The sequence below is a fragment of the Acipenser ruthenus genome, chromosome 20 (genome assembly GCF_902713425.1).
Source record: "Acipenser ruthenus chromosome 20, fAciRut3.2 maternal haplotype, whole genome shotgun sequence".
Lineage (NCBI taxonomy): Eukaryota > Metazoa > Chordata > Actinopteri > Acipenseriformes > Acipenseridae > Acipenser > Acipenser ruthenus.
Window position 1 is genome coordinate 23050093 of NC_081208.1, and position 15034 is coordinate 23065126.

At 39.2% G+C, this 15034-nt stretch overlaps 1 protein-coding gene across 10 annotated transcripts in view; it reads right to left on the reverse strand.

The window, feature by feature from the left end:
* LOC117425144 (genetic suppressor element 1-like) overlaps positions 1 to 15034 on the reverse strand; it is a 239632-nt gene that overhangs the window by 11198 nt on the left and 213400 nt on the right. For 9 of the 10 annotated variants that reach the window (XM_034041843.3, XM_034041842.3, XM_034041849.3 and 6 more), the window contains 3 exons: positions 11916 to 12134; positions 4233 to 4432; positions 134 to 300 (listed from right to left, as the gene is read on the reverse strand). In XM_034041843.3, the coding sequence (XP_033897734.3) occupies positions 134 to 300; positions 4233 to 4432; positions 11916 to 12134 (586 nt within the window). Of the gene's footprint in view, positions 1 to 133; positions 301 to 4232; positions 4433 to 11915; positions 12135 to 13477; positions 13628 to 15034 lie in introns of those variants that run through there. The other variant, XM_034041848.3, reaches the window with a different exon arrangement.

The window sequence follows — 15034 nt, forward strand, 5'->3', positions numbered from 1 at the left end:
GGTACAGTTTTAGTCGTTAGCAGCAGTATTAAGACCAACTGAACTCACCACAAAAAGTATCCTTTGCAATAGAATCCTACATAAAACTGACCAAAACTATTACAATACAAGCACAGCACCCAAAATCACTCACTTGAGAGGCTGGAAGCGTGTGTCCTGAACGACAGAGTTGGGGTTCAGTCCGAAGGCGTACGGGTTCCCGATGAGGTGGGCTGGAACTGAGGGGCCCCCTTTCTCCTGCTGCTGGGCATGCTCTGGGCCTAGACGATCCCGGCTGCTTCCCCGGGACCCTGACTCCGCCTGCAGGGGGAGACACAAACAAGGGCGTTAAGATTGGGACTCCTCAGATGTGAGCATTTACCCTCTGCATCAGAGGTAGGGCATATTTTAAAGACTCCAAATGCACCTTTTAGTGCTAGCTTAATTTTACAGGCCACTAACAATTAAGTTGAAGGTTAACAGTTCTGAGTTTAAAATATTGCCTAAACCATTGGCAAATCATAGGTGTTCCTTAGTGTTTATACAATGGAAGGCCAACTACTTTTTATAGTCTGTAAATGTATTTTATATATACTGTACATATATGGTAAATGACAGACAAAAGTAACAACAGCACTGTGAGAGTGCCATTGTCTAGCTCGCAGACACCGGGTAAGGGTAGTGGGACTGTGGCAGCTGCAAGTTCACCCGCAGTGCCTGTTTGTCTATGATCCTCTACTTGAGCGCAGGAGAAATGAACCAGGGCAGAAAATCCCAACAGTGGCAAAAATAAACCTGGTGACATCTGAAATGTATTGATAAGGAGGTAAGATGGGAGAAGAGGGTAGTTTGGGGTTAGATTGACCTGCGGTATCCACGGAATTGGGCGTTTTTGTTGGCGCCTCTTCCATTCTGTTTCCAGCAATAAAGAAAATCCCATTTCGTGAACCATTACCTTCCTCCTGAGGCCGTCCTCACTCCCATGCAGGCTGCATGCTGAGATTCACTGACCCGTCCTGACACTGAGGGTCTAACATGTAATATTAAATGGCAGTAATGTGTTTTTCTGAGCAGCATGTTGCTTGCTCCTTGTTTTTTAATGCGCTTCGCTGGGCAACAAGCCAACCCCCCCCCCCCCCCCCAATCCTTCAAAAGCGCGAAAATCTTCTAATGGTTTTCTGTGCTGGGAGGGGGGGGGGGGGTTGGGGCCTCTCAGCAGCACCCTAAATGTTTGCCGAGGCGGAAAAGTGGTTCAGAAATGTCAAAAGAAGTCAAAATCAGAGATCAAGCTAAAAAACTTGAAATGCATCTTTTTTTCCTTTTGCCAAGGCATTGATTGATCTGTCTAGCAAGGAATCCTTTCTGAATAGTACAAACCGAGCTATTAAAAAAGCACTCTATTTGCTGGGTGGATGCTGGCATTTAGTAATCTTTCCTACCCTCCCGATGAATAATATCAAGATGCATTAACAGAATTTGAAGAAAGATTGTCATGTCAGTCAAATAAAATCCAAGTAAATAACACTTGGATCTCTTTATTGGACTGACAGCATTTAAAAAGAGCTTTTTAATATCTGAAGACGCCTCTCCTTTCATTCAAACGCAAGTGAAGGGAGTGTTTTTTTTTTAATGAACACCTTTTAAACAGAGAATTCAAAATCACGTTATTGTAAGTGGTCGTATTTAACCATATTACTAGTGCATTCTAATTCAGTTACAACAGAATGTATGTGCTAATTTTGTAATTACAATGTCATCAACTGCCAGGTTTAATAAAAGGCTGCCGCATGTTGCTTTAGACTAAATAAATGGTGCACTGTAAATAAAATTGTCCTGCCAACACAGGGAAAAAAAAAAAAAAAAAAAAAAGTGTTTCTAATGCCATCGTCGGTTTCCCCTGCTCATTAGGGATCCCAAGGGGCCCTCAATACTACAACACTTACAGACAATGAAGAACATTACATTTGCATTAGTCATTGACAGTTGAAAACCATTGACACCAACAAAAAATGTAAATAATTATGTTTTTTAGAAGGCAAGAACAGTTATGCCTTGCAATCTTTGCTAAATAAATATGAACAGGGTTTTTGCTCGACCTGTTAAGACTTTAGTATGACAGTATAAGGATGTATTTTGGTGCAGGGAAATATAAAATGAAAAAGTGCCAAATTCTACCTCGGGCCAGTGTCAAAAGTTTACCTCGGCCAATTCGATCAACCTGTTGTTTTTTTATTGTCTAACACGCTGGCAAATTTAAAAATGAAGGCAAAATACATTACAGTAAAAGCTATTTTTTCAAACATACCACTTTGCCTTATCAAAAGAAACAAGAAAATATGTTTAAACTCTCATAAAATGAAGATGATCTGCTTGGGAGTTACATTTGGAAAAGAAGAATGAACAGAAAAACAAAAATTCTCACAGCCAACAAATTTTATTTAAGCAAAACTAGATTTTGTTGCATCACCCAGGGTGGTGCTATTCAAATGACTCCAATTTGAATTTTACTTTAGCATTAAAAGCAGATTCAAATGGGTGAAAGGAAGGTCATATATATATATATATATATATATATTATATATATATATATTATATATATATATATATATATATATATATATTAGCACTCCTTTATTTTGTTGTTTTCTATGGCACAGACATACAAAGGAGTGACATAGCCAGTACCCCCTCCCCACCTGACCTCTGACACCCCCCCCCGCCCCCCCCCCCAGTTTAGGCCAGCTGGGGCTTCCCGGAGTGGTTATCTGTTGAGCGGCCAAACCAGTGCTTGAACATATGACCTTTCAGACTGCTGCCCTGTATTCTAAAAACTAAGCTGCTTACGACCACTAAGAAAACACTACTGAAAAAAAAAGGTATCTGCTTTCTAATAACTGCCAGGGCTTTATTTACACAGGTTTACAAGGCCCATGGGGTCATATAATCTTTTAAAAGATCCCCATTTAGTGTTTCTGATTGAGCAATAAATGTAATTGTCTATTAAAAAGCCATTAGAAGTTGTTGGAGGAATACACCAGATACCTACAATCATTAAAAAGAATATTTGATTTAAGAATATTTGATGCCGAACAGCTGTTATCAGCTTCAACCACTACACAGGAAAACAAAGACCACACTATATAAACTGAAAGTGTGTTACGCTGTCCCTTAAAACCAAAGGGGTTCCAGGATTCTAGTCTCTGTTTCTTTTAAATGTTAATCCATATCGATGAAACGCTCAATACTGCTGAATTTCGCAAAAGTAAAATAAAATAAAAAATGACAAACGCTTTAACCGGAAGTCTTTTTTTATATCTACAAGTAATATCTACAAGTAATATCTGCTGTGTCACCAGAGCCTACACCATTGAATTTCCAGAGCAAAAGCTACATAAAAAACACAAGACTGTGCACATACCATGAACATGCAGTGCTGGATGAGTAACTGACAAAGCAATAATCTCCATTAGTCAAAAACTAAAATGGCCAGACGAAGCACAGCAATGACCCAGCGCCGAAAACAACCAACACGGGCCAGACAACAAGACTCTGGACTTCATAAGCTATTTAGAAAAACTGTCTCCAGTAATGAAATCAAAGGAAATCAGGGATTTTGATGGGAGCTGTAACATCTGTTGACTTATTGTTTTGTTTCACAGGCAGCCTGCCTACCCCCCGCGCCGCTAACCTTCTTCTAAGAGGGAGATCTTTGTCCCCTCTGCAGAACGGGGGCATAATAGAGGTGGGGGCAGATGGGGGGTCATAGGTTAGTGCAGAATGCAATGGGACAATGCTCAGGGAAGGGAGACAGCAACGATGACTTGGGGAGCCCCCACAAGCACACAGTCCCCAGGATCAATCTCTAAAGCACTGTCGAAACAATCCACTCCAGCTTACTCACAGTGTGAGGATGAAAAGGAGTACAACACCCACTTAATCTGGCTATTATCATATAAGGGCTATATTCTTTGTCACACATTACAGAGACAACACAGTGTTATGTTAGTGAATATGATTAACACCGACCTCTGCCTAACCCTCTGCAATGAATATTAAAGCTGTATTTGTGTCTAGCTTGACTGTCTGCACTTACGTGGTGCCGTCTACTGTTAACACTGATGCCATCAACACATCTGTCAGAAATGTCTCAACATATGTGTAAACAAGGATTAAGGGTCTATAGGCAGTTTAAAAAATTCTGAACCTGATGGCTATCTACACCAAGGCAGCAGGACAGTAGAAGAGTGGGGTACCTGTCGGCCTTCACTCCTCCAGAGCCCGTTGACTGTTTTGGTGGGCGCGATGGTGACCACGGGAGGGGTGCTTGGCACGCTGTGGCACCCCTGGGGAACGATGATGGGACCCATGGGTCCCCGCTTGGGCGTGCTGGCTGGCGAGCTGTGATTGGTGGCCGGAGACGAGACCGGGGAAGACTCACTGCTAATCGACGACCCTGGAGAAGGCAAACAAACAAAAAAAGACATTTGATTTAAAATTCTGAAATAAAATTTTAAAAAAAGCCGTAAGGTATGTTTGTGAATTGTATGATGCATTTTACCCAATATAATATCAGTACAGGTGAAATATGTCCTTACATTGTATGCTACTGTATGCTGCTACCCTATTGAGGTATTTACGGAAATGTTCCATTGAAGACACTGTAACCATTGCTTATAGCAGTGGAGTTAACCACAGCACATCTTCACGGCAGGGGTTCAATATTACATTTCTCAGAGGCACAGAACCGGTTGCCTCTTACGAAACTGAAGACGTTTCCATTATTTGTAATGGGAATCCTGCAGTGCAGGGAAAAGGTTAACAGCAGGTCAGGCACTGGCCACACGTACCCAATCATAGCTTGGCTTTACAGCGTTCTCTGAGTTAAAGCACGGTTTCCTAGAAAAAATGGAAACTGATAACTTTTAGACTTTTTTTTATTCCCCCTTACTGCTTCTTGCAGTAAAAACCACCCCTCCATTGAGAGAAACAAAATAGGTCAGAATCTTAGAGTGTTTGGGCTCCCCCAATAAATGCAATTAACTTGTGTGTGTGCTGTAAAGTAATCCTGTCAGTCTTTAGCACATCAGTTTCAGCTGCACTCACCCAGAAGGGTCATAGCACAGTTACTGTAATATGGCTGCTGAATCTCATGTGCCTGGATTACACACAGAACACACTACAAAACTGAATGAGTGAATCAGCGCTCTTTTTGAGAGGAATAAAACGCAAACATGTTAACTCTTTGTTCCAGTTGTAGCTTGTATGACAATATGGGCTGCTTTAAAATTGCTTTTTTAGAATTCCAATGTTGAAGGGGCCATTTGCCCGTAGCCTTATCTAACAGTCAGAAAAAATATTGCATATTTAAAATAAAAAAAGGCTAAAAGGGAGGTGACAGGAGAAGTTATAAACATATACCGAACCTCTCATCTTACACACTGCACGTCAACAAGTTCCTTAACAGTATAAAGGACAATAGTGTCTATAGTTTGTATAGTATTATATAGGCTTTCTTGACTATTCTTAATGTAAACTCCTTTTCCTGCCACAGCATAACAGATATTCTATTAGAGAAGGTACACTTTATACTGGCCTGTGTTTTTGCTTAGCGCTTGGGTATAATTTGTGTGCTCTGAGATTTTTTTTTATTTTTTTTTTTAGAAACTGATTGTGCTTTAAGATTCAGACTACTGGAACGTTTTATGAACACATTTGCAAAATCTTGCAATAAAACCACATTTACCGGAATGAGGATCAAGACTGCAAATTGCAAGGGGATGAGCAGTAGCAGAAAGTACAGCAGTGTGGAGTAGTGGTTAGGGCTCTGGACTGTTGACCGGAGGGTTGTGGGTTCTATCCCAGGTGGGGGACACTGCTGCTGTACCCTTGAGCAAGGTACTTTACCTAGATTGCTCCAGTAAAAACCCAACTGTAAAAATAATCTGATATCATGTAATAATTGTAAGTCGACCTGGATAAGGGCGTCTGCTAAGAAATAATAATAATAATAATAATAATAATAATAATAATAATAATCCATTCACCATTAAATGATTCTTGCAAACCTCTGCTCTCTTGGATGTGTATTTTGCAGCATGTAAAAGTCAAAGTCGGTCAGGAACAATAGCCACATAATGTTGGATTCTGGATCGAGCCAAGTCTAGAATCTTTGTACAAAGCCATTCACTCAGAATATGAAAAACTGTATCAAACACAAAACAACTTTTTAAAAAAATGCACTTGTTAGTTTATCATGACAACCATCAAAAACAATCCCTGCTAGCCTGCTTTCCACTTCAGGAGAAGAATATACCAAGTTGTAAAATCGCCAACAGGGAAATTACACGGTTTTTATGTTTGTTTTCCTGCGACCACAGTACAGTATGAGCAACACCCACTGAAATGCAGTACATTAGTAAGAAATGGCTAGAGAAAAACTGCGTGCGCCACAAACACTAGACAAAGGAGTCTGGGACTCTCAGTAAACTGGTCTGCTATTAAACATATTCATCACAAGGAAGAGAATTCATCTCTTATCCAATGACCTCAGCGATCTTGGAAAATACAAATCAGTATTATGTTATGCTTGTAATAAACATCACTTCCTCCTTTTCTAGAATTTTAAAAGCAAGGCTTCGTTTCACTGAAAATGCATTTCAGACAATATAAATTGAACACTTGATAAAATACATACAGAGCCAGATCTACCGATAAACTTGGCATAAGTGTGGTCTCAGGAAGCTAGCTTTAAAAATATTTATTTTAAAAAGAAAAAAAAGAGCCAAAATTTGGTTTGGCTAAGAAGCAGCGTTTGAGTCTCTAAAAATCAGAACTGCCACAATACAGAATACTTTCCACAGCTGTTTTATTTTTAACAGCTTACAGTAACCAACCATAAATACTGACTTTTCAATTTTAATGCAGTGCTGTAACGTCAAATCAACGGGTTAGTAGCAAGCAGCAATGGAAGCTCAACAGCAGCTACAACGGAATGACCTTTTGGTAGAATGGTAACATTTGTATGCATTACTATATCAATGCATCACAACACTGTGTACCAATACCTACTGGCAATCCTTACAGTATTATATTAGTACCAGTGTGTTGTAACAACAGGACCACTGGACTATATTCTAAATCCATTGGTGGATATGATGTGGTCTGCTAATGGCTTTAATCATTTTCTGTATCTAACACAACCACTGTGCAGCTTACAAAAATGGTTCTCTATAGTTAAGCCATCATTACAACAACAACAAAAAATGAACCCCCTTTTTTCTTTGCCATAAATGGAAATTTCAGTGGCGGTAAACTTGTATGTTATTTTGTACTGAGCGGAGACATTAGGAAAGAGGCAGAAGGCTGATAAGATTTGAAATCTATGGAAGCGTATCTTATCAGTGCAAGGCCAACACCAATTAGCGGTGTAATCCCCTTCGAGTTAGAAAGCCATTACTCTCCCCGTGATAGCTCTCCAATCAATACTCGCTCAGGACTGGAGCAGCAATTAACAGGGCTGAAGCCTTCCTGTAGACTCTAACTCTCCGTGTGTGGCTCGGCAGGATGCGATGTGTGTAACTAACTCTCCTTATTCAGAGCAGTTAGTCAATGAAACCAGTCTGGGTTTGAGAAAGCGCAAATAAGGACAAGAGCAGAAACGCCAAGGTTCAGCCTTCAGTAACTCGGAGAAAGAGATTTAGCTCACAATACTGACTTGTCAAAGGTGAATTAGTGTGCATCTCGCTTCATACTGTACAGAAAAAAACCTACTGCAGTCCTACATCAGTGCATTAGAGCTTTGACAATAAATACATCAAATAAATATCTTGACTCCCCCCTCGTACCCATCTGTAAATCAATCCAAACACTAGTTTCCATTCTTATACACATTATCTGCAGGATTCCATTTTCTGCTCTTCCCATGAGAATAAGCCCTGACTGTCACAGCAGGGGGGGCGTGCCCCATCCTGTCTAGGACAATGCATAGCCAGCCTCACGCTGCCAGACGAGTTCACATGGTGACCTGACCCCGCAAGGCTGGTATGCATGCCCTCCAAGTACACCCCTCCTCCCCAGAGATGGCTTTTTAATGCTTTAACTCTTTTCATGTTGCAGTGTTTTTATAAATGCCTGTGGCTTATGCTGTTGAATATAATTCTCTTTATAATAGTGGTGAACTACCATGAGGAACCACTATCATCCCACAGCATTACCATCAACAGAAGCACCAGGGATTTAGAATATTTTGGAACTGTGGTCCTGCTACTATAGCACACTGCTAGTGATGTGGTCCGTTTACACGTACATATTGAAAATTGTTCAAATGACATCAAGTCAGAAACTAATTCTTAAATCGCTGATTGTAGAATGCATTCTCTTTCATACTGAACTCACTACCCCTCTTAGAATGCAACCCGATGCTGTTAATTAAAAATGCTGAGCATCTGAAATATCCAAGCAAAAACTACTGTACGAGACTTGTTTTCAATGAATCACACATTTTTAGACTAGGTCTGATAAAGGCAGGATAATGGTACAGTATGTGACACATTAGCCTGCTTACTCCCAACTGCATAACCAATCAATTTGATTGTTTTACCCATCATTGTTAGCCGTTAAATAATAATACATATGGTATGGCAACGAATGTCTCAAGAAGTTCTGTAAAAAAAAAAAAAAAAAATTGAATACATATCCACCGTCTGTTACAATAAATAGGATTTGGTTTAACCATTTGACAATGTAAGAGTTAAACAAAGCCACAGCTGCTTCAAAGCTGTCAGACTGACATGGAGTTTTTTTTTTTTCAGTTCTCTTATTTGGTAAATGTTTAACTCAGAGCAGTTGCAGCTCCTGTTTTCCATGATAATGCCCTTGCAAAAGGTGGAAGAATCTTTGTACAGGTTTCCAGAAGCCTCCAGGTAGGAATGGAGCTGTGACTCCATACTGAATTATTAAAGCTGAGCTTTGCTGCAGAAGCCCAGGTGAGAAACTGCTTTTTTTTTTTTATTGTTTTTATTTTTTTTTCTTGCATTTTTGCCTTTTTTTCAGCACAGCTGACAGTGTTTGCTAACCAGCCCCCCTCTCTGCTCCCCCTTCCACCTCATCTCCACGGCTCTAGTCTCCAGCATACATCTTCACCATTCTCCCAGGCAAGTTCATTTACAACAGTTAGTAGCAACTAAAGGCTTTGGGAATTGCCCCAGAAAGTTCTGCAATATGTCAAGCAGATTACGAAGAGCTGGACAGAGCCTGGTTTTACAGTATCTTGCCTAGGGGTACAAGCAGATTGAAGCTTCTCTCTTTGGCTTTTTTTCTCGTTTATCCCCTCCCCCCTCCCCCTTTTTCCTTCTTAAGCTTCACTGGCAACTACTGGTGCACAATTGCACAGGCAGATGGACTCTAAATAATATGCAAGCCATCTGAATTTCAGCAAACTGGTGTCATTTTGTGATATGCAAATACTATTTAAATCTATTCACGCAGCCTGTCTCCATGAATAGGCTTCATAAGCTGCACTGTATGAAGAAGAAAAAATAATAATGTGTGTTCATTTCTGCATGATGAGCTTCCACAAGGTGCTATGTCATTTGCAGCCACATTTGTAGATTTGTAAATGAATTACCAATCATTATCAAAGGCCTAGAAGTGTTCTTCCTTTTAAAAAAAATATCTCAAAATAAACATCTCTTGTATGGTGACTAAACAAGACATACGTCTTGCTTTAAAATTCAGTAGCATGTTATCAAACCTTCTGTAAAATAATACTTCATTTTAATATATTTAAAAATAGCTGTATAGTTTTTACCAGTGCTGGGGCTGTGTCAGCCTTATATTTTAAATATTACAATCCTCTCAAATACAGTCATGTGATGCTATGTAATTACCTTTAAGCTAGAGTACATTTGATGAATTCCTCACAACTTACATGATTTAAATTTAAGCCAATGGTATAGTCTAACCTTCAAAAACAACCTAAACATGATTTTCAGACCATGTGAAAACAATACTTAACACAAATTCGGTTTCTGTAGTAGATAGTATTGACACTTACACACCTGAAATTCACTTTTAACATCTATTTTGTCCCTGAGCCACTGAATGACAACTATACAACTGACAAGCTAGCTCTCAATCATTTTGCATGGCCGTGAACTTACCGATGTCAGACAGTCACAGTAACAGCTTCTGTGCATTTAAAACAATGTATTCTTTATTCAGCTCCTACCTCACAACCCTAAACAAACTCACATCCAATTGCTTGTGTAGTGGAGTGCATTAAGTCTTTCCCAGCCTTTGGGGTGATTTCTTTAAACATATTCACAAAATATTAAGCAAATTCATTATTTAACAAGCAGTGCACTGCTTGTGGCGAAACAGCAATAAAAAAAGCCTAAAGGTAGAATCAAATTTCAATGAACCGTATCACAATGAAATTACAATGTTTTTTATTTTTATTTTTTTTTTATAAAAAGAAATGTGAATGTGGAAGTGGGTGGCGGTCTCATCGTTATTCAAAGGTGCTCTAGGGGTTTAGCAAATGACATGACATTTTGATTGCATTTGTCTGAATTTAATTTTTAAAGCCGTGCCCTCCAGATACAACTGTTTTGTAAGACAAGGGGGCTGGAAAAAAGTATATGTAGAGAAAACCATCAGGAAAGAAATGCAGAATGAATGCAGAAGGACCACGTCAGTAGGAAATATTACAATGCACACTCCAGTGCTATTGTCTGCTTACTGTATATTATAATGATACTGGATAAGATTGCTGCATCTTGGCTCACAACATAGCTAAAAGCCCTCCCCTTTTAAAGAGAACAGCTGTTTACATCTGCATGCAGGAACACAGAATGGCATTGTATACTGCTGTTTAAAAGCTGACTGACTCATAACTGTGATGATTTATTGGTTATCAAAAGGTAGTCTTATGGTATCATCAATAAGGGTTAAAACGCTATTAAAATCCCCTTAACACCACATTTTTTTTGCGCCACAGTAACCAGCATTTACTTGCCACACACTGGCAATGTAACACAAGTGTTTTTTTTTTATATATATATATATATATATATAACATACTGCACATCATACTGGCCTGGATTTTCCACTTTTGCCCTGTTAATTTAAGCTAAATAATCACAGTTTAAGGGACATGTAATATGAAAATAAGAAGAATATGGACCAGGTGTACTTATAGAAAGTGTGGTTATTGATTTATTGTCTTAGTACAACCACACCCAATTCCGCACTAAAACATTGCTAAATTATTTTGTACATCAATATCAAGGCATTGATATCGAGTTGGTGTGTGCTATGGTGCAAACCGAGTGTTCTGTAGTTCCCTCCATCAAACACACTCAGATTCAGTGTCTGGGGGCTGGCTCGATGGGAATGCAGGTGGGTCCCTGGGCCGAACAGCTGCCAGTTTGTCTGTCTGCAAACAATACATTTCAAAATGCCCCCAGGATATCCCCGAGTGGGACGCGTCTGGAAAGGCAGGACTATTTAAGTGCATTTTTTACTCCTGCACAATATTCAAAAACATAGCATACCTTTCAAAACCACTGTATCTAGTGCAAGCTCTCATTTACACATTGTGCAGTACTGATGGTCAAGCTGCATCTCAGTTTAACATTGAACATGTTTTCTTGCTATTGCTTGGTTCATTATGCCAGGAGTTCAATTTATAAATTGAAGCCATCAGTGCAAGTACTTGTTATCTCATGGTCTCACGCTGAACTTGGCATATAACTCCTCAGAGCAGTGCTGTATTTAAGGTCAGATTCAAGAACCTGTTAACTCTTCTTACAATCAAATTTGAAACTTTGAATATGATTTCAAAAAAGTTGGACTCATCAATTACTTGCGCTGATGGCTTGGAAATTATATATAGTTTTTTTTTTTTTTTTTTTTTTTTAAAACAGGCGGCTCACCTCTTGGCTCTTCGGCTTGTTTGGCGAGTTTGCGGAGCGCAGCAGCGAAGCTGGAGGAATGCGCCGACTGGATGGACAGAGCGCTGTTGGCGGCAGGGCTGCCATTGGGCACAATGGAGCCACTGAGAGGGGACGGGGTCAGGGGGCTCACTGTGGCGGTGGTCCGAGTCGCGGTTGAGATCATTCCTAATGAAGGTGACTTTGGCTCATGGCTCATGCCTGGAAAAATGAAGAGAAAAAGAAAAGGAATGTAATAATTGTATTATTCTTTTAAGACCGGTTTGCATTACTAACTTTGCTTTATATATATATATATATATATATATATATATATATATATATATATATATATATATATATATATATATATATATATATATATATATACTTTGATAATCAAATTAGAGTTCTTTGGTGGAGTCAAGGTTACACAGTTCTTTATATAGATTTTACAGATTGAAGGACTGAGTCACAAAGTTCTAAGGTCACATTATGTATCAGTGTTGTATTGGGATTCAAACTCAAAATGTCATCCTTAGCCATTAGATCACGCAGTAGAGTTTCAATTGCCTGAAAAAAAAAAAAAAAAACTCCCCACAAAGATGACAATTCAGCACGTCTGGTCGTGGAGTGTGACTAATTCTGATCTAAAATACTTTGATAATTGAACTGGCAATGTGAAAGTAAATTGACATTTGCCATCTTGAAAACAGCAACGAAATTACTCTGTAGTCAAATTATTACAGAAAAAATGTTTAGTACAGACAAATGTTTTAGTCAAAATATAAAATAGAGGTTTAATATAGCATTGCTTCAAGACAAAGATAAACACTTTAATTAAAAGATCAGGTTCCCAAAACCTCATTGGGTTTGTAAAAAGCTGGATTCTGTGGAAGCTCAACTGAATTACTATTGTATTCAACAAAAGATGAGCTAAAGTGTTGTAGACAAGTGGTTCCCTTTGCTGTAGGTCCACTGGCAGCCCCACAGTTTTACAAAGTTGCAAGTATTAATCCCCCAGACTCTTGAAAGCCCAATATTTCAAATACCATTTTGCTTTTTCAAGTTTAGTTTTCAGGCAGCCAAGCGTAACTCTGTAATTCTGCTAGGCAACATAAAGTTTCCAATCAAGTATGTTTGAATACATTCCACACTGTACTAAACTATTTTAATTGTGTTAATACAGTAACAGTATCAAATTGGTTTCATTTTTAAGTACATCACATAAGCGCAGAGAGAATGATGCAGTTGTATCCTGATAAAACTACTACTTTAAAAACAGTCAGCATGGAAACATTGGTATTTTTTAATAGTCATTAAACAGTATTTTATTGTATAGTTTCAGACAGTGGGACACGGTTGATTCACTGTTTAAAATGAAGGTTGTCTGCAGCAGGAAACCTTAAAAAAACTTTTTTCTTAATTACAACCTCAATCAAAAACACACACACACACACACACACACACACACACACACACACACACACACACACACACCTCTAACTAGACATCTCACAATCCTTAATCCATTAATTAAAATGGTAAAAATCCAGACAGCTTACTGCACAGCACAGTTCTGAATCGGTCGTACATCTTGGTATGTTCAGTTGAGCTGACGAGTGGAAGGAGGCTGATGGAAACACCATTTTTTTTTTTTCACAAAGACCGTTCGAAGCTTATCTAACAAAGCAACGCACCACACTCTCTGCCTATCTCTCTCCACGCTCTCTCGCCTACTGAAGAGACACATTCTCGGCTTAGCAGCTGCTGCAATGTCACATGATTCCCCCCCCCACCCCACCTCACCCCACCCCCCCAATTCCTCGTCCGCTCTTAGATAACACAGGCATGCTGCTGGGTGAGAGGGTGGCTGGCCCCATTCAGCATGCTTGGAACAGCATTGATCGCGACATTTGACCCTAAGTGTCCTTTACTGCTTGCTGTGAGGATAAGGGCAAAAAGGCACGTCAAGTTTGACATACTAACACTTCCACAGGAGAAAGAAAGGGGGCAGTGGGTTTGTACTGTAGTTACAGTATCTGTAATGAATTGCTACCTTTTTCGCAACCCAGGGCTAGGTGAAAGGAGAGATGCTATTGAATTAACCTGCTGCACCCTTTTGAATCATTAGCTTTAACAAGGAATTTCAATGGCCTTTTAAAAGAGTTACTGCTTTAGATTTCAATGGATATAAATGCATTAGTACTGTGGCACATATAATTAAATCAATGTTTAACCCTGTCAGTAGGCTGCTTAAGACTCATTTGATTGCCAACTTCTTTGATGCTCAAATGTTTCTTTGCTGTATTAAGACACTATATGCTGTGGGCTCAAAGCACAGCCCTCTTCCTTACTCAAGTAACTCAAATTGCCTGTGCTTTAATCCCCCCCCCTCCCTCTGTAAAACCCCCGGTTTCATTTATTTGAAAGTGAGATTTGCAATGATTTAGAGTTCTGTGGTTTAATGTAGACTGGGTGATTTGCAACAGTCTTCCCCATAAATAGCAAGTGCTGGCAAATTTAAAAGACTACTCAGCGGCATTAAATCATTGAGCACCTAAAACTTGACGTTAAAATGTGTACATTAACAATACATTTAGAGAATGCATCTCCATACAGTATTTCAAAAAATCTAACCAGGACTGCGGCAGGCAAAACCATTTTTATGCACCTTGCTTTAAGAAATGCTTCACCAGAATACGATATAACAGTGCTATACGCTCAATCATCTTTATAATCAATCCTTCTACGGCTTAGAGGAATACTGTCAACTCTTGAAAAATTATCAAAAAAAATTAAATTATATATTATATATATACACACACAAAAACTGTATCAGCTCGACCTCAGAAACATGTTTATTCTCCTGAATATCAAAAGCTACATCAATGTTTTGCTGCACAGTATAGGAGTCAATGCACAGCCAAGTCTGCATTTTAAAGAAGTAGTACGCATGTAAATCATGGGTTAACAGTATAATAAACTACTCTCGAACATGGAGGCCAAGCCCTGCATTTGTAAAGCTATAAATCTGTCTGCAAGGGCCAGGGGAGCTACCCCCTTAGTACCCTGCATTGGAGTCAGCCAAACCGATCAGGTCTAATTATAACCCCCTCCCC